Raw genomic sequence first — 26,372 nt, forward strand, 5'->3', positions numbered from 1 at the left:
GCGGAAACCCACTAAGCTTTGCCTAAGCCCTAGTTGGCCCTAGCTAGACGGTCGCCGACAAGCCCCTCAGACCGCGTGGCCTTGGTCTGGATGGACCGTGTAGAGTTTGGGGCTAGGTTGATCGGGTTATTACCACTAGTTACCACCAAGTTCTTACCAGTGGTAACTACTGGGAATTTTATTTCCTTTAATAATTTTTCCCAGTAGTTTTACCACTGGTAAGAATTTGGCGGTAACTATAATAACCCGGTTGATCTGTGTAAGATGTCCCCTAATATTTATTTACCTAAAGGTATGAAATGAAAATAGTAGTTAAATATAAAAATAAAATTCAAATTCTTAAGAGTATTTATTAATATTAATGAACTCGTACTTAATGGAAAAAAAATAACATTTTGATTTTTCAACAGACTTAAACAGAAAATAACTATGATTCTTATGCCCAACCTTCACCAAGGCTCACAGAGCTGGTATTTCTCAATGCACTCAATGAGCCAGCCGATGGGCAGCGCCTTCAGATGTGCCATGTTGTAGAGCGGCTCGTACATGTCCTTGTATATAATGTAATGTGAACAGTTGCACAGCTTGCCATCTCGTTGCGCATGATATGGCACCAGCTTCTCCGCTTCAGGTATAGACTCTGGGTTTGGAGCGCGTCTGAGGGCAACTCCTCCTGCATCCGTAACCAGCTTACTTAAAATGGCTTTAGTTACTTCAATCTTATCCGAAATCTTATATTTCGTATTGAAGCTATGGAAGTAAAAGTGACAGCCATTGAAAATCCCAGGCAGTTGCTTATATTTGTTGTACCGAGCATTTTTTGGGCCTCTGTATGTAGTTGTACCGACACCGAGCACTTCATACTCTTCAAAGGATGCTAAGTTATCATCAGTAGATGCAGTCACCCATTTTGTAGTTAATATCCACAGGTTGTTGACAATGCCTTGTAGGACTTCAAGGCTGGAGTCACAGATGCCATCTTCAGCATCAACTATGAGATGTGTTACTTTATTACTGTATTTCTGTTCAATATGGAGGTTGCTGTGATGTTTTGTTAAAACTTTCAGCTTGGTGGTAATGGAGCGAGAAGGTGACACACAGTAAACCTTAATATCTTCATGGTCCAGCTCAATCTGTCGTTGGATGAAATCTGAATCCAAACTGTCTTCTGTAATAAATCTTTTCTCAGCTATATCTTTAATAACTGCTTTTATCTCAGGAGTAGCGAGGGTGAGAGGAGTCTCTCCTTTACAGTTTCTAGCATTAATATCAGCTCCATGAGCAACTAAGTCTTTAGCAATAGCTATTTGGTTATAACGGATTGCTTCATGTAGAGGAGTTTCATTGCCCTGCCCCGGGATGTTGACAAGTGTATTGTGCCGCAGTAAAAGCTTAACCAAGTCCTGCCGTCCGTTCTGCACCACCTCATGCAGCGGAGTCCATCCGGCATTATCTTTAGTATTCGTACTTGCCCCTTCACTCAACAGTTTGGCTACTTTGTCAGCTTTTCCCAGTCTACAGGCGATATGTAACGCTGTCTCACCTTTGTTGTTTCGTTTCTCTGTCGTTTTGCCTGACTTGGATACATTGGAAGCTAAAGATATTGTTGAATTATTTAAGATATCCTGTTTGGCGGCGGGGGTACGTTTCGGAGCTTCTACATTTGGCAGAGGTGTGTCTGGCAATGATTCGGTGAACTTATTAACTGGAGATTCTTCAACAGGATAACAAGACGTATTTTCCTTCGAAAGCTCGAATATAGTCGATAAGTTCTTCGCGGCGTCGACTGCATCGTTCAGTTTATCGTTTGACCAAGTTGTACAATCATTTAGAGACACTTTACACTTGGGACAGTGCGATAAATCTTGGAAATGCTCAGAACATATTAAATGAAAACATTTGCTCAACGTCACCGGATTTTTACAAAATTTATGGCATTCTACACAAAATAAACACTTGTTCATGTCGTCTAGAGCCTTTATCAAATTATTATAATCCTTTTTAGACATTTTGTGCACGGAATCTCATATATATCCCATAAATAATAATTGATAAAAGTTTACTTGAGCGGGAAAATTCACAAGACAGACAACAGAACACGGAACAGAAAACAAATGCCAAACAAAATAAATGACAGTGACAGCGGTGGTAAAAAAAATTACACGTTTAGTTAGTGCTTCAAGTGAATGTTGATTATTTTATTAAGATCAATTAAGATTTCATTCAGATTGTTACTTTAACAGAAATAAGTCAAACAAGACTCCATTACACAAGCAAACTAAATGGTTTTAAGTTATTCAAACCTATTTTCCTACATTTCATAAACAAACAGAGAAGTTCATACTTTATTTAATAAATTTTGCAATACCGAAACGTTTCGCCCTACATTGACATTTTGACGACAGCGTATTTGTATTTTTTGTTTACTTCTGTACTATGAATTAATTCTATTCAATATTGTTTATTTGAATGTTTACTGTAAGTAGTGGTATAAATAACACTATGTATACTGTAGCGTCACTGGGCGGTGATATTTACAACCATGAATATTTCTTGCTTGAAGACGTGTGCCGTCTCTGTTGGAAAAGGAATGCCACTCAAGAATTATTGTGTAAAAGTGAGGACAATGAAACAGAATACAGTATTCCACTATTTGATCAAATACGAGATTGTCTGGACATCATTTTAACTCACGAATGCCGGCCCAACAAAGTTTGTACAGGATGCAGCGACGAGGTGAAACGGTTCTACGAATTTAAGAAATTCTGTCTAGAAACTGACAAAAAACTTCGGGAAATATTACAGAATTATGTTAAAATTGCCGAAAAGTCGTCTAATAACAGCGAATGTTACATAAAAGTAGAGAATGAGCTCCCTACAGGGGTAGAGCAAGACGAATCTTTTGACGACTTTCTAGAGTCACTCCAGCAGTCAGACTCCAGTGAAAACGTAAATAAACAAAAGAAGGTTAAGTTAAAACAGACTTACAAACCTAAAAGATCTCCTACTTACTGTAATATCTGCAGATTAGACTTCAAAACTGTAGAGCAGTTTTCTCTTCACAATTCTCAGAATCACGGAATAGAAGGTAATTTTTACAAGTGTTTTGGTTGTGAGAAACGCTTTAAAAGCCGAAAGACTCGAATTGGACATGAAATAAACTTCTGTAAAGGTTTAAAAGATGGTTACAGATGTACGCTATGTGACCGATGCCTTCCGAAGAGAAGGACGTATGAAGCTCACATGAGGGACCATAGAGAAAATGTAGCCATAGAGTTGCCGGAGGAGTTGTTTAAGTGTAAAAAGTGTTGTATCTCATTTAAGACCAGAGAAGGCCTGAAGGAGCATGTTGCAGAACATGAGACTGCAAAGAAATATGTTTGTGAAGTAAGTAACTTATTATCAATTTTAGTTTTTTAGGGTTCCATACCCAAAGGGTAAAAATGGGACCCTATTACTAAGACTCCACTGTCTGTCTGCCTGTCTGTCTCTTTGTCTCTCTGTCACCAGGCTGTATCTCATGAACCGTGATAGCTAGAAAGTGATCTGTATCTTCTGAACATTCAACAACAAGCAAATTTTTATTGTCTGAATTTAGTAAACGTAATTAAAGGTAGAATATCATTTGCTTTACAGAGTTGCGGACGCGTGTTCACCCGACAAGACTACCTCCACAAACACAAGCTCACACACACAGGCACTAAGCAGCATGTGTGTCCACACTGCGGCTTCCGGTCTACCCAGCGCTCTTCACTCATCGTCCACATAAGGTTAGCATGTTACTATAAGCATAGAGAAATATACGTAAAGAAAGAGCGGTAACTCCATGCATTTTCTTACCAAAATGCGAGTTATTTCGGAGTCGACGTCTAACATCAAGTAGTAGAATTATCGGTACCGGTACTTGACACCAGATGTCACAAGTGTTGCTACTGATGAAAAATGTACTACTAAAATAACTTATAACTAATATTATAAGCAGAAGGAGTTGAAAATAGAGTTCCGGTTAATCCGGTTATAATATTAGCTGAAAAATGTTGAGCATTAGAGTTTTCAGTCAGTGCAACATCTATTGTCAAGTAGCAGTACTGATAATTCCGCTACTTGACGCTAGATGTCGACTACGAAAATAATAGTCGTTTTGGTAAGAAAACTGATGTATGGGGTGAGCACTCTATGTATTTTTTTCTCTATGACGAAACTGATGTATGGAGTTAGCACTCTATGCTTACTTATTTCTCTATGCTATAAGTTACTCTAACATAAATAAACTGCTTTTACTACACACACACACGCACGCACGCACGCACGCACGCACGCACGCACGCACGCACGCACGCACGCACGCACGCACGCACGCACGCACGCACGCACGCACGCACGCACACACACACACACACACACACACACACACACACACACTTTTGCACACTACTGTAGATATTTACAGACAGCGCACCATGTTATTTTTTATATATTTCAGAAAACACACGGGCGAGCGACCATACAGTTGCGACATGTGCCCGCAGCGCTGTATCTCCAGTTCCAACTTACGCGCGCACCGCCGCCGACATCTCGGCCTTAAGAAGTTCCAGGTAAGTGTACTTTGTTAATTCTATAGTTCGTTTGTTTTTAGCATTAAAAAAAGGTAAACAATCTTGATGTGTCTTTTTATTGAAAAACACTTTTGAAAAATAGTCACGGCAAATATTGTAACAATTATGAATCATATACGATTATTTACATTATTTTGCTTTCATAAGTAATAGTTACGATTTTTTTAAAGCGTCTTTCAATCATAGACACGTCAAGATCGTGTGGTCTTTTCTAATGCAAAAAAAACGGGGTGTAGTTCTCGAGATATTTAGCGATGCGACAGACAGACAGTCTCAACACAAGGGTTCCTTTTTAACTTTTCGGTACAGAATCATATAAATATCCTGAAAAACAAACAAAAACCATAACTCAGCATAACTCTCATGGAACTACAAGCAATCTGTAACCAAAGAGAATTTAGTACATCATCGCTCGAAAAGATGGCGCCATACTTTTGGCCTTTGCTCGTGTAGATGGCGACACTTTTTGACATTTAACAAATTTATCAGTGAAAGAACAAAGATGAAAGTCAAATGGCGTTCTAAAAGTTTTAATCGTGTGTGGAAAGATGGCAGGCCTGCAGATGGATGATTTTTTAAATTGTACATTCATTTCCAGTGCACGATATGCGACAAGAAATTCGGCTACAAAGTGAGCCTTGAAGAGCACATAGAGTCCTCCCACCACCGCTCGCAAACCCACCCCTGCCCGCATTGCGGGGCCCACTACTCCCGCAAGCGGGGCTTGAAGCGACATCTGACGGCGAAGCACTGCGAGAATGAACCTAGTGACGAGGGCGATAAGGTCGATAGTTTGTTGAAGGTATTGTAGTTATGCTACTTGGTCATAGATGGCACCACTATACTATGGCGTTCGATTATAATTGTAAAAAATACATTTTGGACAGATGTAGTGCTATTTTCCATCGTATTTTCACGGAATCGTACAGTTTCATCCTCGGTACAAAAAGTACGAGTTCCGAGAAAATACGAGGAAAATATAATAATTATGCACTACATTTGTATCTTTAATGCTCATATTGTACCATGAATCTAGTATTTTAACTGGATAAGGCATGATGGGTGGGGGAAATGAGCGAACGGGATAGTCTTATGTATCTTTCAGTAGGAGTAGCAGCGAAAGCGCTATTATTGTTTGTCCTTATCACAGTCTCACATTTTTTTTATTCTCTATTAAATTAGTATGGGTTATGGTGGGCAACAAATAAATTCGACCAATCATAGTGTCGCATTGCCTATGTTTTGTCCCTGACCTTCTATGTATTGTACCGTATCTTTACTGATTTAATGCAGTTGTGTTGCTACTCAGCAATAGATGGCGCCACCGTACATTAATTGTAAAAAGACTTGTACATACGTGATGAGCTAATGAGATTATATACTATTGTTATATTGACTGATACTATAAACATTCATATTATGTGCGAGAAAGTGAATAGGAACCTAATATTTTTAATTATTGTTGATTGTAATTTTTTCCTCGAGATATTGAAATTCTCCATTTCGCATTTTTTTTTTAATCTAGAAATTATTTATGGAACGGAGTAATGATTAAATAAATAAAGACATATTTTAATTTACACATTTTTATTTTCAAAACTGAATAAAAATAAAAATTCTCTATTAACCGTTTATTGCGAGCTACCAGCATCATGTACGACAAGATTAGTTTGAAAATGAGAAACAACGTTAAAATATAACCAGGGGGCCGATTTTTTAAATTCGACCGCTCGATTTCTTGTAATTCGTTCAATAATATCTCCACTACTAGGCATTTAAACTCTACTAATAGAATAGAAAACGAGTGGTCAATCTCAATACCACTAGATTCCCAGTTTATATCGCTCGTATTTCAAAAATTAGCATTTCACCGTTTTCCACCGATTTCCGAGTGACGAAATCGAACGATCGAAATTCAAAATTCGGCCCTCAGAGACGAATTTATAATAAAGCCTGGCATACCTCGTATAAAGCTAAATTATTTTTAAATTAATTGCATGTTCCTCGACACTCAAAGAATTTAATTTCCAACCTTTTCGCACCTTGTCACAGTGACCATCAATATGAAAGTCGCTAGAGATTCTTTGACTGTACCTCATACTCAATTTTCAAAAAAATGCCTTACTTTTTATTGGTTGCTTACTAAGATATGCTTAGATTGAGACAAAAATATACCTACCACTAAGTTTAGAGTTGGAGCAAAAGTTTTGGTACAAAAAAGTTAATTTTGATTTAGACACAAATATTACACTGTTTCTCATTTTCGCTACTCATTTAAAAATGACATAATAAATACGTATTTACATTTTTACAATAAATCAAATCACTTGGGTTAGTATGCGCAGTTGTTTATACGACAACGGTTTCACTCACTTGAATTTTTAGTCGCTATTGGCGACATGTTTCGGGCCCGTCGGGGGTCCTTCCTCAGGCTCGAGTGCTCGCGGCGGCTGCAACTCGTGCACTCACCAACCGTTGTCGTATAAACAATTTAAAACATGTCTCACGAAAGTTTAATATCGATTATGCGCAGTTGATTCTTTAAAATGCAAATATATCTTTTAATTTAAAACTATAGGACCGTTTAACTGAGACAGATGTCTACGGTGTGGTTAAATGTGCTATACAGCCGTACAGATGTATTGCATAATTGTTTTCCATCGTATTATCTCGGAAACGTTCGTATTTGTCATGCTACTTCAGTCAACCTCAGTACTTTTTGTACCGAGACTGACTGAAATAGCAAGACACGTTCGTACGTTTCCGTGAAACTACGATCGAAAATAATTTATGCACTACATGTATTCGAAAGGTGTATATTACGCTTCTGGTACTTAACAAATTTAAAACTTATTATGAAGCTTGAATTAAATGTTTTTTTATTAATATTAGAAGATCGAATAGAAGGTCAGACTACCTAATGGATGTTTTTTACCCTTAGCAATACTTTGCGAAGTAAGTAATTATGAACTACATCTGTATTTACTCTGTCTACTTAATCAGTAAGAATCATTTCTTATTTCAAATCCACTTATTCCATTATATTTTATTATTATTAGTAAGTACATTTACTAAGAAATTCACGATCTACATAATTACGTACGAATATATTGTCGAATAGAGGAACTTGCTCATTACATACTAACATCCACCAAAGACAAGCAAAAATAAACACTGACAATCTTATAGCAAAGTCACTCATCATTGTTGTAGATGGAAAGAGGCAATCGCAGTGTTGCATTAGTATATTTTAACTCTCAGGGAGCTCACTAGATGGCGCTCTGCTTAATTTCTAGTTCTGTGCAAGTGGCTCCATCTATAACAATAACGCGGATTTGAATGTAGAATGTCACTTTTTATTTTTAATGTACTTTATCTCTGCTCTCTCCTAGAGTGTTTTCACATCGTCCGATCCTATATCGGATACGACCAGCAGCGACCACAAAGAAGCAAAATATGAAAAGTGCCTTTTTTATACATTTAATAGGGTATTACACTGTATTTAAAATAAATTATTTTACACCATGCATGGTTGACTGGTAGAGAATGCCATTTGGCATTAAGTCCGCCATTTGTACATTTTTGTATATACTTTGTGCAATAAAGTTTAAATAAATAAATAAATAAATAAATAAAGCACCAGATAATTATTAGAAAAACACAGATAGAAGTTATATTTTAAACACAAGTTCTATTTAATAAATCGGATAGAAATATAAAAAGTAGGTGAGTTGACCGTGACGCCACGATGTAATGTTTCATATAAATTCCATATTAGCAAATCGTTTTGACAGTTCTAAAAAAGTAACTGATTTGACTAGTAGGAAAATACCCTATTAGGTATTATTTGTTCAAAAGAAAGGATTAATGCCAAAATAAAAGAACTGAGGGCATTTTCTAGCAGCTTTTTTTCTCCAAAGGTAATTAATATGACATTCGATATGGGTTCGGACAATGTGAAAACGCATAAAGTTACCAAACTTAATACATACTTAAGTTTGATTTCCTTTCACACTAAAATAAACACAAATCACTTAAGAATCATAGAATCTTATTATTTACATAGACCTACGTAATACCTTACAACTACTAGAGCATCTACATATGTATATTTGACATTCAGATTTGAAAGAAAAAACTACATATCATCGAAAATTCAATTTTAATACTGCAGGTAGTTTTACATCGAGATTTCATTTCCATTTTTCAAAGGAGTTAAATTTTAATTATTACAGAATTATTTAAATGTATTAATATACAACTGGGCATTTTCGCGATAACAGTTACATTGTTATTTTTCACTTTCTAGGAGAGTTTACTAGATGGGCGCTTACTACGTGTAGAATAGGGCACTAGATCCACCAATTTTTATAGAAATTGGATGATAAAAATCGACAAATGAATAAGGCCCAGACGGCGCGGGCGCGGTTATCTAAAAATGGAGATTGACATCTTTTTTATTATCTCTGATCCAAAGAGAATTTAAATAGAGGCGTATTGGCAAAGTAAATTTTGTAGTCACAGTAAATTTACTGCCATCTTTCGATACATGATAAAAACTTTTAGAATGCCATTTGATTTTGATCCTTATGCTTTCACGGATATGTGTTAAATTTGTTAAATATCACCAAGATGGCAGTACTTTATTACGCTTCTATACTAAATTATTTTTGCTCTGAACAAACCAAAATCTTATCGGATTCAGTATTTCGTGAAAATGCCCATCCTTCTCCTACAGATAATTATTATATTATATTACATCTAAAACTACGAGATTTCATAGATTCTCCACCGCGAATAATATTAAAAACAATATTAAAGTAAATCACATTTGTCCGTATTAAAGCCTACTTTATTTACAAACAAAAGTACAATAAAATGGGAACTAATACCGGCCCCGTTTGAGAGCTTCGTCTCTTTCTTAGGAATGAGAGTGAAAGAGACAGAGATTAAAAGAGGTTTCACCCTTAGCAGAAAGGGACCATAGTGCGGCTGACGCCTCTACCCTCATCATACGTGAAGTCCATAACATCATATAGCATAGAGAAATAAGTCCATAGTTCCATCTATTGTCGAGTAGCAGTACTGATAAATCCGCTACATAACGGTAGGTGTCGACTACGAAAATAATAAGCGTTTTGGTAATAAAACTGATGTATGGAGTGAGCACCTCTATGCTGACTTATTTCTCTATTCTATGGTATCGTTTACTAGATGTCTTTCTCTACACACTTTAAGGAGGCGCTCCTTAAAAATCTAGTAACTCTTTAGGTAGATGTCGCTGTGTTCTAAGCCTTTGAGCGACATCTACCGTAATCTTAAAATACTTTCAACTAATTTTCCCGAGCATTGCTCCTTGGGGGTTTGTGGGGGAAAGTTAATACAGCATGTTGTGCGGATTCAGAGGAATTTTCTCCGCGATAACTCTGCCCATAGAATGGGCTACAGATGTTTTTCAAAATAGTGTACAGTATTTTAAAGGGTTGCTCATGTAACACTCTTTAAATTGCTATCGCCCATAGGCTACGGTAACCTCTTACCAGAAGGGGATTATGCTTGTTTACTACCGACGTGGTATAATAAAACGAGCACTCCATAAACTTTGTCCCGTAGTAGTTTTCTATAACGCTAGATGGCGTTGGTACAATCATAAATTACTTTTCATTTTAAATATAGATGGCGTTAGTATTAATACGGCATGTTGTCCCTCAAATACGCCCGCTTGGTGTACGAGCGCCGCAGACAGCGCCCCCACCAGGACCGCTGCGTGCAGGACTTGACCGGCTTCAGCACGAAGCACCGCGTCTGAACCACGTTGAAGAACAGCTTGCCCACCATGTTGGACATCGAGGTGTTGGCCAGCTTCAGGCAGGCGCGGAACCTGGAATTCACAAGGACTGTTAGCGACATCTAGGCAATACTCATCGAGACAATAATAACCCCAAACACAATTAGGTTGCGTTGTTTCATCACAGAGTTCCTATGGCCACCTCCTGTCTCCATCATCGGATCAGTTGGATGGTAACATAATATTATCATCCGACTTACATATGTATGCAAATTTTCAGCTCAATTGGAAATCAGGAAATGGCGGCCTTATTCGAACTTTAAGATACGTCAAATATTACGAGTAGATACGATATGGATTAGTTATGTCAGTGTCAAAAGTGATGTTTTTGTTTGAAAGAAACGTCATATTTGACACTGACATATCTAATCCATATCGTATCTAGTCGTAATATTTGACGTATCTTAAAGTTTGAATCGGGCCGTGGGTCAAATTTAGCTTCCAAGATTGACCCACACTAACATCTACTAACACGGTAAGTTAAATAAAGCTTGTAAAAAGAATGGCAAAGGCGATAATTCTTTTACAAATATGCAAAAAAAACGTTGAATTAGTGATATTTAGTAGAAGGACCTTCTGAGTATATCCGAGGCCACAGATCTTTCAAAATTATAATTAGAGTACGGGTTATTATTTAAAAAATATACAATCTAGTTAAATGAATACTAATGTGCAATCAAGCGTAACAAAGTGGATAAAACAAACATTAAAAATTTGCAATAAAATACATCACAATTATTTAATTTACCAACTTTTTTAAAATTAAAATGGAAAATAGTTTCCGTAACCAACCAACTTAAACACAATGTTTCAACAAAAAAACAACAAATAGTAGATGCTTAGTAGTTTTCCATAAAAAAATACAGCGCCATCTAGTGCTCTCCAAATAAGTTGACAGTGCATTTGACAGATGTACAAAAATGAAATGCATATATATGCAGGGAGTAAGCCAGAAAAAAAATGCATGTACAATAAGCGCCATCTACAACAATGATAAGGCACGACGAATTATTGATAACGACACTCTTTTCTATTAACCTATGAAACCTATCTATGGTAAAACTTAAACTTAACGTTATTATTATAGAAATTAAAATTCTTCCCTGCTTCAAATGAAGGTATATATAGTCTGTCAAGCCATTCGTGAGTAAAAAAAGCGGCAAATTTAAAAAATTTAGGCGCGAAGGGTTATCCTTCCATGGAAAATTAGAATTTCGCGCCTTTTTCTACTGACAAACTTGCTTGACCGGCTGTACTCTGTACTATTTTAATATGATTTAATATCTGACTGCGACTTTTATTGACCGAGCGTTAGCGAATGTGTCCGTTTCAGCGTGAGTAAAAATGTTATCATATGTCCGGATCCGGATGTTCTGTACAGGTTGCATTTTTCAACCGATTCTCGTGAAATTTTGTGAATTTTTAAAGATTTTTTTTGTCGATTCAGTTTTTGTTTTTTTAATAGCCAATGGGGGTTCCCGAGGTCTACACTGGGTCTACAGTTCACGGAGCCACTAGTAACATTATTTTATGTTGGACTGCGTCTTTTATGTAGGTATCTATTAGAGATGCCGAATACCGAATATTCGGCCCCTCTCTCGGCCGAGGCGCCGAATAATCGGCATGACAATCTTCATACTAAATGTGACTCAAAATGTTCACAATTTTGAGTCACATTTATTAACAAAACTGTTCGATACCTTTTTAAATATTAAATATACCTAGTTTTTGATTATTTTATTGTATAATTTTTATTTTAGTATAGATTAGTAGGCAACATTCGGCCGAATACCGAATATTCAGCAGAGTGGCCGAATAGGCCGAATACCGAATAGTTGCCGAATATTCGTGGCATCTCTAATAGTATCTGCACAAGTTAGTAATAATACCAGTAGATATTTTACTGTCCATCCTTCAAAGATCATAAACTTTAAGTCGCGCGCCAGACCGGCAAACCGGCAAAAAATCAAACGTTCAAATGTCGTTAAATACTACATTTACTCACTTGAGAGCAAATTCGCGCCGATTTATGACTGGAACTGTCATAAAACGTTTTCACGGAGAAAGGACTGGTGCGGCAGGTGCTTAGCCCATTATTATCTCTACTAATATTATAAATGCGAAAGTAGCTCTCTCTGTGTGTCTGTCTGTTAACTCTTTGAGAAATTTGGTACCTGTTATTGCTAGCTATTATCCCGCGGAGCGCCCTATAATATCAAACGTGTGATGTGTGATAATAACTCAATTTGGGTCGTAGCGACACTCAGTATCAGACGTGTGTCAATATGGGTCAAATTGCTTTGCATCAATTTGTTGTATGATGGGTGTTCGACGGGTTAAAAAAGACAGAAATGTTCGATTATCTTGAAAATCACGAAACTTTTCCTAGACCTATAAGTGCATTTTCTGGACCAGCCTAAGGTGATCTGTCGGTGGTTAGAGGGTTATCCATTAATTACTGGGCACCCTGTATATACACCGTGTTTTTTTAACTCCGTTAACTGAATTATAAGTTATTTACTTTCAAAATATAACGGATGTTTTATAGTTTTTAGGGTTCCGTACCTCAAAAGGAAACAACGGAACCCTTATAGGTTCACTCGTGCGTCTGTCTTTCTGTCCGACCCCCCCCCCCCCCTTTATCTCTGAAAGTACTGGGTCTAAAATTTTGAAAAAAATACAAAAATTTTTTTTTATTACTTAGTGTTTGATCCGACCCCTACCTACTGGTTTTTAATGACATTTCATTCACGTTCCACATAAAAAAAATATTGTTAAAAAAATAATAATGTACGGAACCCTTGGAATGCGAGTCCGACTCGCACTTGACCGGTTTTTTTTTGCAGGGATGTCCAAATATATTACACGCAGAATTATGAATTCTTTTTGATGGCGATAATAAAGTTTAGTATGGATACTTTTGCGGTGAACACGTGCTATAATAAAATTGATGTAACGGTGCTTGGTCAGACATCATAATATTAAATGGGTCAAAGAATAGTTATTTGTACAACAAGAGATCAAAGTTTGATATTTCTTCGAGTGCTTATTTTGAGTCCCGTGCAAGCGAAAGATTCTATAATAGATTCACGAGCGTAGCGAGTGAATCTAATTTAGAATCTTGAGCGTAGTAAGGGATTCAAAAGCGCACGAGATGTAAATAACTTTGATCTCGTGTAGTACACAAAATTTTTCACCCTAAGCAGTGAGAACATACCTAGAGGGACAGAGATAATAGAACCCAAGTATATCGAACTTGTATTAGACCCCGCATGTTGAAATTACATTTGACTATAAAGATCACTTGAATGACATTTTGTCTCACTGAGTGAGACAAAATGACTTAGTGAGCAAAATCGCATTTTGCTCACTGTTTTTAAGAAGCAAAGTACCCTTGTTCGAGCTGCTGAGGTGAAAACTAAATTAAACTGCCTTATTTAGTATCATTACCATTATTTTGATCATAAAAATGTTTTGTCAATTTGAACTATAGTATGTGTCTTTAGGTATTTAAAAAAGAGTAAACAAACACTGACGACCGGTCTGGCCTAGTGGGTATTGACCCTGCCTGCGAAGCCGATGGTCCTGGGTTCGAATCCCAGTAAGGGCTTTAGGGCATTTATTTGTATGATGATACAGATATTTGTTCCTGAGTCATGGGTGTTTTCTATGTATTTAAGTATTTGTATATTATATATATCGTTGTCTGAGTACCCACAACACAAGCCTTCTTGAGCTTACTGTGGGACTTAGTCAATCTGTGTAAGAATGTCCTATAGTATTAAAAAGAAAAAAATATTTAAAATCTAACCTCAAATGGCTTCTTAAGCCGGTTGAGGGTAGATGAAAACATTACATGATCAAATAATGTAGGTTAAAGCCAAGTCGTTCAGTGACTGATCCAGGCGGTTTTGTATTTGGTTGGTTAATCAATAAATGTTATAATTATAACTAACCGAAAATGTACAAGTTATTTGTTTAGTTTTATTTAAGTACCTAAAGATACAGAGTATGTGTACTATACTATTCAAAGGCCTCTCCAAACATCACCGATAATTTCACGGCATTTTCAATACATTACGGCGTAGGTCGATCGACTAAATTCGTTGCTCCTATTTAGCCAGCAATAATCTAAAATCGCATGCAATTTGTTGCAACGTCTATAAAAGCCTTAATAAAATTGTGACATTGTAGAACTTTCCCAACTGCAAAACATTTCTATTCGCTCAACTGCCCACCCCTATCGCAGTTCAAAAATAGAACCAACAATTCGAAAGTCAAAGGTGCGGGCGAAAACGAAAAACCTTGGTCAGCACTTTAGCTAACGAGTAAAAAAAAAGAAAAAAAACAAGTGGCCAGTATTTCGTTAATTCCTTTTTGGGAGCGTAAGCCGTCTTTTGTTCTTAGTTCTTACTTCTTACCCGCATTGATCGGTGTTTGACGGTAAGTACTGTAACTAAGCCACTTATGGCTTACGCGGGTGGCGGTAGGGTGGGCGATAGAACGGGGGATTCGATATCGATAAAAATGGAGTATGTTTATCTTTGTGATTTTATTTGGATCACATACGTATTGTCACACAAACTTACCTCAAAAAGCCGCTTCCATACAATAGACGTTACACTCGCATTGTAATTAAAACATGTTTTAGCAACGAAAACTATGAGGAGACATACTATATTAAACAACATACTAAATTTTTTTCATGTTACATATCTCAAAATGTCGTGTTAAAATTAGAGCGTAACTTCGATTGTATGGCGGCGGCTAGGTTCGTGTGACTCTTAAGACTTGATGCTCATACTTTTAAATGCAATGCCGATTTTTATAAACGCAAAAAGATAAATCATAGCTAATTAGGTTTAGGTATAGAACTTTATTTTCTCAAAGAAATTGTACATTTCACTCCATGAGTCAGGTTACAGCGTAAGCGAGAATTTTACTATGCATTTCTATCCAACATATACACCGTGTTTTTATTGAATTCCGTTAACTTCGGGGTATGGTTAAGTACGTTTAAGAGAACTAAATGGCATAGTTAATTTTCAAAAAAAAAATTTTTTTTTTTGCTTTTGTGAAAAAAAAAATTAAGTTAAAAAAGTAATTAAATGTAGCATATAGCGTTGTTGTAACACGGGCATTAGATTTAACTCAACCAAACAATTGAAATCTGTGACATATTAATGTCATTTCGAACATCGATCGACCGAGATTGTATTTAAGTTTAGTAGCAAATGCATGAACTCATTCTAAACACTAATCAATATGTAAACCGGCCATAAGGCAAGTGTACACGCTTGTAGAGGCCTTATAGGAAAAAAATAAATTATTGATTATCTCCGAAATGGAGTTAATTAGAATATCGGTGTCTTTGACAACGTTACTTGATTTAAGCTCAGGAATGCACCCCTGAAATTAACGGAAATCAAAAAAAACACGGTGTATAATATGACATTGACATTGACATTGTATATATTATGTTATAGACGAAATGACATACTTTAGATATTTTTATTAATAGTTACACTATTGTCTTAGGTTTACCTGTCAAAATAGTTGTAAGTGTGGAAATAAAATAATTGACTATTTCTTTAATTTAATGATCATCGAATATATATGTTTAACAAATAAAATTAAATCCACTACAGAAAAAAAGTTTCCTAAAAGATTTGATTATAGTTAGGTTACCTGCAATATATGTTACCCTTCGAAGGCAGCAAAAATATGTGACACGCTCTTATGGCTCTACAAAAAAGATCGTGTCAGATATTTTTGCGGCCTTTGTTGTGTAAAATATTACTGCAGGTGACGTACTTAAGTTAACTCAAAGTTTTATATTTTATAAAGGTTGGTTGGTATTGGGTATTGCAGTATTATATTCTTTGGTATTACACAAGCCAACATTATATTTCCAAAAGAATCGATACTAAATCAACGCCGTTGACGTTTACCGGCCTGTTTGTGATTTATGGCCATTTCACGTTTATTGAATTTCACCATAAAAATATCATTAACATTCTTGCGTACCGAACAATGGACTTGAAGTATTTTTTAACTTTGTAATAATATTCAGTGCTTTTTAAGAAAAAGGCAATCAATTTAGGCAACTAATATACACTCATGGATACCTAAATTTAGAGGAACACAAAAAAAAAATTAATTACTAATTTTCAAATTACTTAGGTGCTGTAAATCCAGTAGTTTTTCGCGTTGCTTGAGTATAGTTAATCTAATTTTTTTATCAAGTCGACATCGACAATAGCTTGTAAGAACTTAAAGAAATGACTACGTCGCAGTAGAATGGTTCAGGATTGTAAGCACTATATTAATTACGTTGCTTTATGTTAATAAGTATAGTCTCCTGGCAGGTTTTTTTATGTATTGGCAGTTTTAAACAAACCCCTACTTGATCGATGAAGTAAAGGATGACTCACGTTAGACCGGGCCGTGTCCGGGCCGGAGCTTCCGGCGCGTACTTTTCTATGACATGACAGGTGATCACGTGATGCTTTCCATAGAAAACGATGCGCCGGAAGCTCCGGCCCGGTCACGGCCCGGTCTAACGTGAGTCATCCTTAACAGTCCTTCTTACTGTTCCTTCATCATTACCCCTAGTGTAAATTTCATTCAATAGCGTGACGTACGCGTTTGCGTTAAGTCACATTTTGTATGAAATTTCGGGTTTCCAAAACGTCCCACTTGGCGCGCTGTTCAAAATCCCATACAAAATAATACTTAACGCAAACGCGTACGTCCGTCACGCTATAATGTAATTTACTCTAGCTGTTCATGTATCGATAATGTCGATATCTAAATCGACTCGGTCGCATCCCTGCGACTTGACCACAAGTTTGGCAAATCAAGCACAGAGTGCGCTACAAGTTGGGCGCAGAGTAACTCTGCAAACAGAGGCTATAGAGATAAAGTTTATTGCGAGCTAATTTTTTTACAAGCTTTTATTTAACTCACAATGTTTAGTTTAGCTATTTTGGTAAATCATTTTATTTCTGTAAGTTTGGATCGTCTTCGGGCTCAAAGACGCGTGAATTTTTAAATGCATGATGTAAAAAAAAATTAGAAAAAAAAAATTCGCAGAATATTTACCACCATTTTTTGGGTAATGTAAAAATATTGTCTTCTGTTAACGCATTTTTTTTATTCATGTAACAAGTAAAGGAGGTTCGAAACGTATATAGGGACGTATTTTAAAGTCATTATACGAGATATAATATATAATTCGTTTTAACTGTTTTATTTCCGGTAATTTTAACATTTACTGCGAACGGTTGGTCAGAGTATATTTTATTGAATAAATAAATCATTCCACTGTTCTCTACTCCGCCCTACTCTGTGCCCCTTAAGTGCATACAAAGACCGACCATAAGCCGGCGCTGATCCTCCGATCAAACACCCTACGTGCCACTTCTTGTACAAATAATAATATGTTGTTGGATATAATAAGGTAAATACTTATTTCTACTAATTAGTGTTGTGCAAAAATCACGCGATTGTAGCATTACGGCATCAGAAATGTTTGTTTTCCAAAATGGCACTTCAAAATTAAGTGTTTAAAAAAAAACACGCTAAAAAAAGCCAGCCAATTTTCTCTGTAGTAAAGGGCGCGATTTTTTTTAAATTAGTAACTTGTTGGGAGATATCGCGCGAGACTTCGCGCCTAAAGTTTTTAAATTTGCCGTCTTTTTCTACTACCAAAGCTAGCTTGCCAGATTTAACAGATTATTGAAAAAAAAACCTAGTCTTAAAAGAAACTATAACGATACGTAAAATTTAATGTTAATGTAAAATTCTGTGATCACTGATTAAGTAGTTTAGTTCTTTGACAAATTTAAAAAAAAATTAGCTTGTAGGTATTTATTTATTTCGATAAGTAGTTTAATGTAGTTTTAACGGCTCCAAATACTTATATCTCATTTAATTTAACATACATAAAATATTTAGACACTAAAATAATATTCAATAAAAATCTGTGCCTGAAACGTTCAGACCAGGTTCTCATAAAATACGCGAAGAAATTGAAAAATAAAAAGACATCGAAAATCTTCGCGCCAACTTGAATGCACAGATAAGCGCACTCGAACAGGCATAGATAATAGACTGGGGGTGTTATTACAAACGGCGGTCGAGTGGTTGACTCATGCGAACCAGGGCAAGTGGGCGTTTTTATTTTGTTGTAGATTTTTTTTCGTCAGATATTGATACAATTTGGTTAGTTTGAAGAGCTCCTTCTGGGCGGAATAAACATGGAATTTCAATGTCGGACAAAAAATTATGTAAGATTTCCGTTGAGTTACCAAACTTCGTGACTCAGGTTAGAAGATTAAAAAAAATTAAGACAAAAAGAGGGGTGTTATTAGTTTGACCGCGGTGTGTGTGTGTATGTCTAGTCTTAAAAACCCGTTTTGGATGCAGATAGACGCGTCAGCCCATGTGGGTTGAGTTGAGCCATATACAGGATCGCATGAGTCCCAAACTCGCCCGTTCCGCACAGTGTGTAACATGATAAACTGAAAATCGTAATTAGATTCCAAAAAAAGTAAGACAATGTTGCCACTGCAATAATTTGTTTGTAAAATAGTAAATTCCTTTTTATAAATAAACACGCTAAGATAATTTATTTATTGGTAATTTTACTCCTACGATTTAAAAAAGTACTTTTATTTACTTATTTTTACATAAATACAAGACGAGACAAGGCTAGAAAAAAGTGGCAACATTGTAAGACAAGTTGTTTTTTTTGGAATCTAATTATGATTTTCAGTTTAGTGCGTAATTTTAGGGCGCGGTTTTGAACTGAATAGATCTTTAATCGGTCTATCGACCTCAGTATGCGGCAATGTACCTATATCGACATCAATGAGGTAGAGCCCTGTTATAGTCCGACAAGAAATTGTAGAAAATTTTGAGGTCACCACTTCCTTTTTCCTACGTAGGTAACTCTCAAATATTTGACGTAAAATGTTAAGCATAAACATGGCAACAATTTAGTATGGAATTTTTTTAGTTCCATTTTATTTAATTTCTACTATTTTATATCGTACTATAGACTGGTTCGCCTGAGTCAAAAGCTCGCTCGTTGTCGGGGCGTGTGCAACAGGGCCGTGCATTTGACAGGCCGTGACGGACCGCACCATTTGTTGGCGATTTGGCGCCGCCGTGCTGGCACGGCGTCAATAATGTTGGGGGTCGGTTTAACAAAGCCAATGGAGTTTTGTTAAGATATCTGTTTGATAACTTTGATATCAAAGAAAATATTTTTTTATTTTAGGGTTCCGTTCAAAAAAAGGTGAAACGGAACCCTTTTGTCACTCTGTCCGTTTGTATGTCTGTCGGTCACATCATTTTATATCTCGGGAAGTATCTATATCGATCTCTATCGATTTGGGATAGTTATAAACAAGGTTGAGCAAGGTTTTTTATGTTATGACCCATTAATAAGACAACCAGTCTGGTCTAGTCGGTAGTGGCCCTGTCTATGAAGCCGATGGTCCTGGGTTCAAATCCCAAAAAAAGAGCAAAAAGAACAAAGATTTGTTCCTCAGTCTAGGGTGTTTTCAATATTATATTTAAGTCAAAGATATATATAACTTCGTTCTGTTTGATTTAAGTATTTTATTATATCATTTTATTTAAATTATATCGTTGTCTGAGCATTCACAACACAAGCCTTCTTGAGCTTACTGTGGGGCTTAGTCAATGTATGTAAGGATATATTATTTATTTAAATGACCACAAAATTTGAGCATGACCCATTAATAAGTTCGCGTGCAAAGCATCCGTTATCTCCCGATCGGTGCCAACATCGTCTCCCACGCGGAAGTTCGAGCATAGACAAGCCGTTTGTTATTTTAGGTAACTAGGGCTCTGTACTAAAATGGACAACAGTACAGAATTTACGGTGTCACGGAGGTAAGAGTCCGTCTAAGATATGGCCTCTTTAAATGTGACCGATAATCGCATGCGATTTGTGATCAACTGAATAGAAATCGTTGGCCCTAGTTAGTAGTTAGCCAGAAATTACTTTAGATCACAGAGCATTGGTTACAAGGTCTGTAGAAGCTTTAAACATACCTTTAACTATGGAGGGTTCTACAGTCACCAGCAATAATATGTTACTCTTCAAAGGCCGCAAAAATATGTGACACACTCTTATAGCTCTATAAATAAGATCGTGTCAGATATTTTTGCTGCCTTCGTTGTGTAACATATTATTGCAGGTGACTGTACCTTCCATACCTTTAACTCTGCAACAAGGTGGCAGTGACACGATGGAGATGACAGCAAAAACACAACAAACTAATTGTTAATCTGACTTTTGTCACTTTTGTTTGAATAATAGTCTGGCCAGCCAAATCCGTCTATAAAATGCCAGAAAATATTTAAAAACAATCTACTGCACCTACAATTGCATTAATTCTTTCATTTTCACGCCTTTTGACACGGATTTCGCGTTGTTTTGATAGAGATTTGCCGAGAAATAAAATTACTAGACTATTTAGCATCTCTTCAGCTTCCTAAACCGAATAGATACTGGTTAGGTAGAGTTTGTGCGGAAAGAGAAGAGTCCTAGAATGTATGGGGCCCAATATACAGTCTGTGGCCTGTAATATGAGCAAAAAATTTAACTGTAGGCTGTACTCCTCATACTGACCAACATTTGTTCAGCAACTTTTAAAAATAACTTGTGGTTTGATTTTTAATACACTTTAAAGTTTATTCTAAGACGCAATGTATTGCGAATTTTGTTATGTTTAAGGCGTGACAAGACTCTTTCCGAACAGACTCTACCTATTTCCTAGAGTAGGTTATACGCGCGCATGAAAAATGTGACAATCAATATTTATGTTTACGGCAAAAACAAAACTCAAGATGAAATGAGAGAGAAGCCATATTTCCGTAAAGCGGCCGTTTGCGCGACAAGTTGACACGCGCCATTTTGCGAGACGTTCCAAATTCGAAAATCGCACGCGCGGTTGACTGGGCACGCAATGGCGCGGAAACCATAGAGTAAACAGGTGGGTTTTGAGTTTATTTTTCTTGTTGGAGGGAGACAATCGTCGAAGTCGTCGCAATACTTTGGACAAGGATCGCTGTCAACGAAGTTATAAATTTTATTGTCGTTACTGACAGTTTTTGCCAGCTAGCCTCTTACTTATAGTCTGTCAAGCCATTTCGGTCAGTAGAAAAAGGGGAAAATAAAAAAAAGATGTAGGCGTGAAGGGTTCCTAAGCGTGTCGTAAAAAAAAAATTCGCGCGTTTTTCTACTGACAAACTTGTTTGACCGCCTATATTACTATTTAATTCTAAATTTAAAAACAAGTATCGATTATTCAAAAACCAAAGCTTAATAATCAAATATTTCATAATTTATAGTGTGTGTGAAATATTTTTCTTATTGATTCGTGAAATAGAAATCCTCAATATTGTCCCAACTCACAGTTTTGGTGGCTGTTGGATTACACTTACAAAAAAGCTCTTTCTATGTATATTTCCATACAAAGTGACCCGTTTGCCGAATGTAACAACACGACCCGATGTTGCGTCTCCGTCAGCTTAATGCATTAGCGTTTGTTTGGTTCATGTTCTTTAAATACTTTAATACTAGTAGGTACCTACTCTTTAAGAGAGATTTCTTGACGTCGAAAGAAACTTTCTATGCAAAGGGATTTGTGAAACCATTTTACTACCTTACCAAATCTATGAATAAACAAGCTAAAATACAGTTGTGTCCTGATTATCCAGATTTTATTTAGGTGTTTTATATTTTAACGTTAATTTTATTTTAATATGTACCTACGTCAACTTTTAATATAGTGTTCTGTTTTTATGTAAAGGGGGCCACTGATTAACAGTCCGCCGGACGGTATCGGCCTGTCAGTTGTTCGGAACTGTCAAGATTTTGTTCTAACTGACAGGCCGATAACGTCCGGCGGACTGTTAATCAGTGGGCCCCTTAAATAGTATATTGTTTTTGGATATTCTCGTTCCAAACGACCATCATTTCAACTATCCGAGCTTTTGACTACCTATTTTAACTATTCTTGGTGTTAATTAGTTCGGATAATCGAGGTTCTACTGTAAAATATAATATACTGTTAACACACCCACTTTTTTTTTTTTATTCTGGATTACTCCCTGCAATTTTGCACAGGGTGAATTTGCCAATGTCGGCGCTGACTTTCACACGCGAGGAAAATGTTCGGTATAATAATTTTGTACTTTTGGGAGGGACGCACCCACTTATCAGTAGAAAAATGCAACTTTAAAAAATGTAGGCGCAAAGAATTTGTTTCCCAAAGAAAATTTGTTTTTCGCGCCTTTTTCTACTGACAAAGTGGATGTGTTTGAGTATAGTAACCATAAATAACGATTAAAGTCCATTCGCGCCAAAACCGCTGTCAAAGAACTGTCAATCGCCATATTGGCATTACGGGTGCGTTCCGTTATCGCGCGATTTATAATGTGTGAGTAATGCGCTTAAATACGTTGTCTGACAATACATAAATTATGAACCGAGGGTGGAAAGGTGGTTTCTTTGTCGCAGATAACTATTCTCTTGTTTATCGGGGCGGAAAGGTTCGGGAACAACAATGGGTGTACCTTGTGTTAGATTAGGGCTTTCGGATTCCATTTTTCATGTAGTTTCATTGCGAAAATGCGAATATATATCGAATAAATGTTACCCATTGGCTGCTGCTGTTAATGATTATTTATATCTAAAGATTTCCATTTAATATTCACTAAAGACATTATATTCATAAAAGCGTTACTGGCCTGATTTAGCTATGAATCGTTTGTCTTTATCTGTCGTTTTGACTTATGTATTTGTAAGAAAGGGATAAAACATATTTTAACTAAATCAGGCAGGTAAAGTTTTATGAATTAGGGGTTAAAAAAAATAAACATTACTAACAAAACTAAACCTATACTTATTCTTCCTTAAAATTAAAATTACAGGTTTTTTTTACATTTTGTATAATAATAATACTTAACCCGGTTAGGCTTATCATTTTAAACTTGAATTATCTTTGAATGCACCCTCAAATTAAAACTAACTAGGTGTTTATGGCATCTATACTTTTTTTTAACCATCAATAGGACCATGGCACGACCGTGTTCAGCCTATTATGTCTGTCGCCATCCGAAGATCGGCTCGGCTGATACTGTTCTAAAATGCCTACAATAAAATACCCATTTCAATTTTTTGTCGATTTCGGGTGACTTCATTGTGTTGTGTGATTTGGACCAGAATGAATGAGGAGTATCGATGACTGTTTCTTTGAAGTTTGAGGTTAATAAATCTATAAATCATTTGTTTTTTACGCTTTATAACGCTGAAATTAACGAAAGAACTTGATAAACTCACAAGTCTTTTTAGTTGTCTGATTTTGTGTCACTAAAGAGAGAGAAATAAAATATATTTAGAGTGAGGTAATCAAGTATTGTAGGTAATTAGTACAATATTTAATATAGAATCTGCTTAGATATACTTACATAGCATAACGCTCTCAATATTCAGGGTAAATTACCTAAAACTAAGTTAGAGCCCGTCCATCTAAATTAACTTTGCACCGACGTTAACAGCGCCACTACGAACGTATAGTTGATCAAATGATCACGCTTCACGCCATATTTTCATAGGACTTTCACGTTTTTGGAGGCAGTAGAATACTCTTGCCAAGTTAGAGAAGAGTTTAGACAAATTCTATATCTGGGGGCCTAGCCAAGAAAACGCCAATTGAAACTTAAATAATGTATGGAAATAATCACGCGACTTTCCGTAGCATCTGTCATCCCGATAGTTAGGTTTTAGCAAAGACATATGTAACTCTTAGGGTTTCGTAGACACCTAGAAACCTTTATAGTTTCGCCATGTCTGTCTGTCTGTCTTTCCGAGGCTTTGCTCCGTGATCGTTAGTGCTAGAAAGCTGCAATTTGGCATGGATACATAAATCATGGGTATCTCCCATACAAAGGTTTTTTATGATTTTTTTTTGCTTTGTCCCAATAGTGTGGAGTATCGTTGGATAGGTCTTTCAAAACGAATTAGGGTCTACTAAAACCATTTTTTGATATAGTTAATATTTTCGGAAATATGCGCACCGAAAGAAAAAAATATGTGCCCCCCTCCTCTAACTTTGGAACCACGGGTCCAAAAAATATGTAAAAAATAGTGAAACAAGAGCTTAATAAATACTTTTAACAAAAACTATAGCGAACATGATCGGTCTAGTTGTTTTTGAGTTATTGCAAAAAATCTTTTTTTCTTAGTAAAAAGACTTAAGTATGTACAAAGCGCTGCAACGGCACTCCCCTATTATGATACTTACTAATAGCCACCGTTTGGCCTATTTTGACAGAATGGCAACTACGAAATCCCTATACTGAGCATGGCCCGACATGCTCTTGGCCGATTATTTCTTATGGCGTTTGTCAATAACGATTGTCAAATTGTCATCTCGGCTAGGCAGTCCACTAAGACACCTTTAAAATGTAAGTTTGGAATTCATCGCAGTCCCGATTCAACTCCAGTTGAACTGTATATTATTTTAATAACCATAATCTAAGTTATTAATTATTTCAGTTGTGGTCCAAACAGACGGAACGTTATTTATGAGGACCAATTAGGCCCCGAGATGATATCACGGTTTTTCTAATTGTCGTTCGGAACAGAGACGACGCGGAGTCGATTTAATATTTGTTATGAAACTTGTTGTTTAACCTGGATAGGAAATGCAACCGGTAAATTTTTTGTTAAGTAAGTTAACCGGTAACTTCTATACAATTTATTGTGCCCCACCGCGTCTGTCTGTTTGTGTGTTTGTTCGCGATAAACTCAAAAACTACTGAACAGATTTTCATGCTGTTTTCACCTATCAATAGAGTGATTCTTGAGGAAGGTACCTACAGGTGTATAATTTGTTAACCCGTGCGAAGCCGGAGCGGGTTGCTAGTACCTATATTTAAATATATGTAGGGGGAAAATTTCCGATTTGAACATATATCATAAACTATCTGCGATCTGCCTCATGAAATGTTAAACTGGTTATCCCACAGGCGCCAAATTTCAACACTGTCGAGGCCAAAGCCATTAATGTTTTTTTGTTCATAGAATGATTAAGATATAAGCTTCCGATAAAAAGCCTAAACTGCTTACTTACTCTCGGATATCGGTACTTTGAGTCTATTATCGTTAATAAGCTAAGCGGATTAGATTTATAACAAGATTTAGAGTAAGTACATTTAAATTGTGTGAGAACCCATTTTAGTAATTTATTGTTTATTAGCCAGTGTAATTGGTGAAAATCGTTTGTGTAAATGAAGTTAAGTAATTAATTAAATAAGTATGTTTTTAAACCCTTTTCAATTGTTTCTTGTCTGAATTATTTATTAAGACACACGTAAGCTAACTTTAACTATTCCGGTTATAGAAAAATATCAATAATATTAAATAATTACATCTATTCTACTCTATAGCTTTTAATTTCCTTCCAAAATCTCGTCGCCTATCGCGTCCGACGACAGCATTTTTTATTTCATTTGTACTTTTTATTTCATTTATAACCCATTTATTTTTATTTTTACTATTTCTTCGCTTCGTTTGGGAAATGACTCTATTAATATGCAACTGTTATTTGGAGACATTTAATTCCGTAGTCCAACTTTCGACGTAAAATAGTAAAATATAAGTCGAAATTGATTATCTATAAAAAGGTTTCCTGGGAAAGATCGTTATCTAAGCTATAACACCACTGTACTATACGATAAACCGCAGTGCACTTAATACAACACCGCACAAACAAGTGCAAAAAAAACATAAACCTGCAAAGCATGCACAACACTTACCTTTTCAAATTCAAATTTCGAACACGCGAAACCATAGACAACTT

At 36.2% G+C, this 26,372-nt stretch overlaps 3 protein-coding genes and 1 long non-coding RNA gene across 7 annotated transcripts in view; 2 read left to right on the plus strand and 2 right to left on the minus strand.

Moving 5' to 3' along the window:
• LOC134803481 (uncharacterized) overlaps positions 1-8,628 on the plus strand; it is a 66,391-nt gene extending 57,763 nt beyond the window's left edge. The window contains exons 2-3 of the long non-coding RNA XR_010145991.1: positions 6,321-8,155; positions 8,254-8,628. This is a non-coding gene — a long non-coding RNA (uncharacterized LOC134803481). The remainder of the gene's footprint in view (positions 1-6,320; positions 8,156-8,253) is intronic.
• LOC134803492 (BRCA1-associated RING domain protein 1-like) lies at positions 383-2,110 on the minus strand. The gene has a single exon (XM_063776291.1). It carries the CDS (start codon positions 2,007-2,009, stop codon positions 450-452), a length of 1,560 nt encoding a protein of 519 aa, XP_063632361.1. The 5' UTR covers positions 2,010-2,110; the 3' UTR covers positions 383-449.
• On the plus strand, positions 2,406-8,147 carry LOC134803317 (putative zinc finger protein 702). 2 transcript variants are annotated; one of them, XM_063776104.1, is made up of 4 exons: positions 2,406-3,387; positions 3,637-3,770; positions 4,484-4,595; positions 5,215-8,147. In XM_063776104.1, the coding sequence occupies exons 1-4, from the start codon at positions 2,470-2,472 to the stop codon at positions 5,425-5,427; spliced, it is 1,377 nt and encodes a 458-aa protein (XP_063632174.1). In that variant the 5' UTR covers positions 2,406-2,469; the 3' UTR covers positions 5,428-8,147. The 2 variants fall into 2 exon arrangements, with proteins under 2 accessions (XP_063632174.1, XP_063632175.1); XM_063776105.1 differs by having other exon boundaries at positions 2,406-2,712.
• Positions 8,629-8,761: 133 nt separating the features above from the next.
• LOC134803314 (uncharacterized) overlaps positions 8,762-26,372 on the minus strand; it is an 81,342-nt gene continuing 63,731 nt past the window's right edge. For all 3 annotated transcript variants that reach the window (XM_063776096.1, XM_063776097.1, XM_063776098.1), the window contains one exon: positions 8,762-10,497. In XM_063776096.1, coding sequence (XP_063632166.1) covers positions 10,305-10,497 — 193 coding nt within the window. In that variant the 3' untranslated portion in view covers positions 8,762-10,304. The remainder of the gene's footprint in view (positions 10,498-26,372) is intronic.

The sequence above is a fragment of the Cydia splendana genome, chromosome 26 (genome assembly GCF_910591565.1).
Source record: "Cydia splendana chromosome 26, ilCydSple1.2, whole genome shotgun sequence".
Lineage (NCBI taxonomy): Eukaryota > Metazoa > Arthropoda > Insecta > Lepidoptera > Tortricidae > Cydia > Cydia splendana.

Bases quoted from the DNA above. Each gene is read 5' to 3' on its own strand.
- LOC134803317 (XM_063776104.1), top strand. From the start codon at position 2,470: ATGTTTACTGTAAGTAGTGGTATAAATAACACTATGTATACTGTAGCG. The intron at 3,771-4,483 runs GTTAGCATGTTA...TATATATTTCAG, and splicing joins TCACTCATCGTCCACATAAG to AAAACACACGGGCGAGCGAC. The intron at 4,596-5,214 runs GTAAGTGTACTT...ATTCATTTCCAG, and splicing joins TCGGCCTTAAGAAGTTCCAG to TGCACGATATGCGACAAGAA.
- LOC134803492 (XM_063776291.1), bottom strand. From the start codon at position 2,009: ATGTCTAAAAAGGATTATAATAATTTGATAAAGGCTCTAGACGACATG.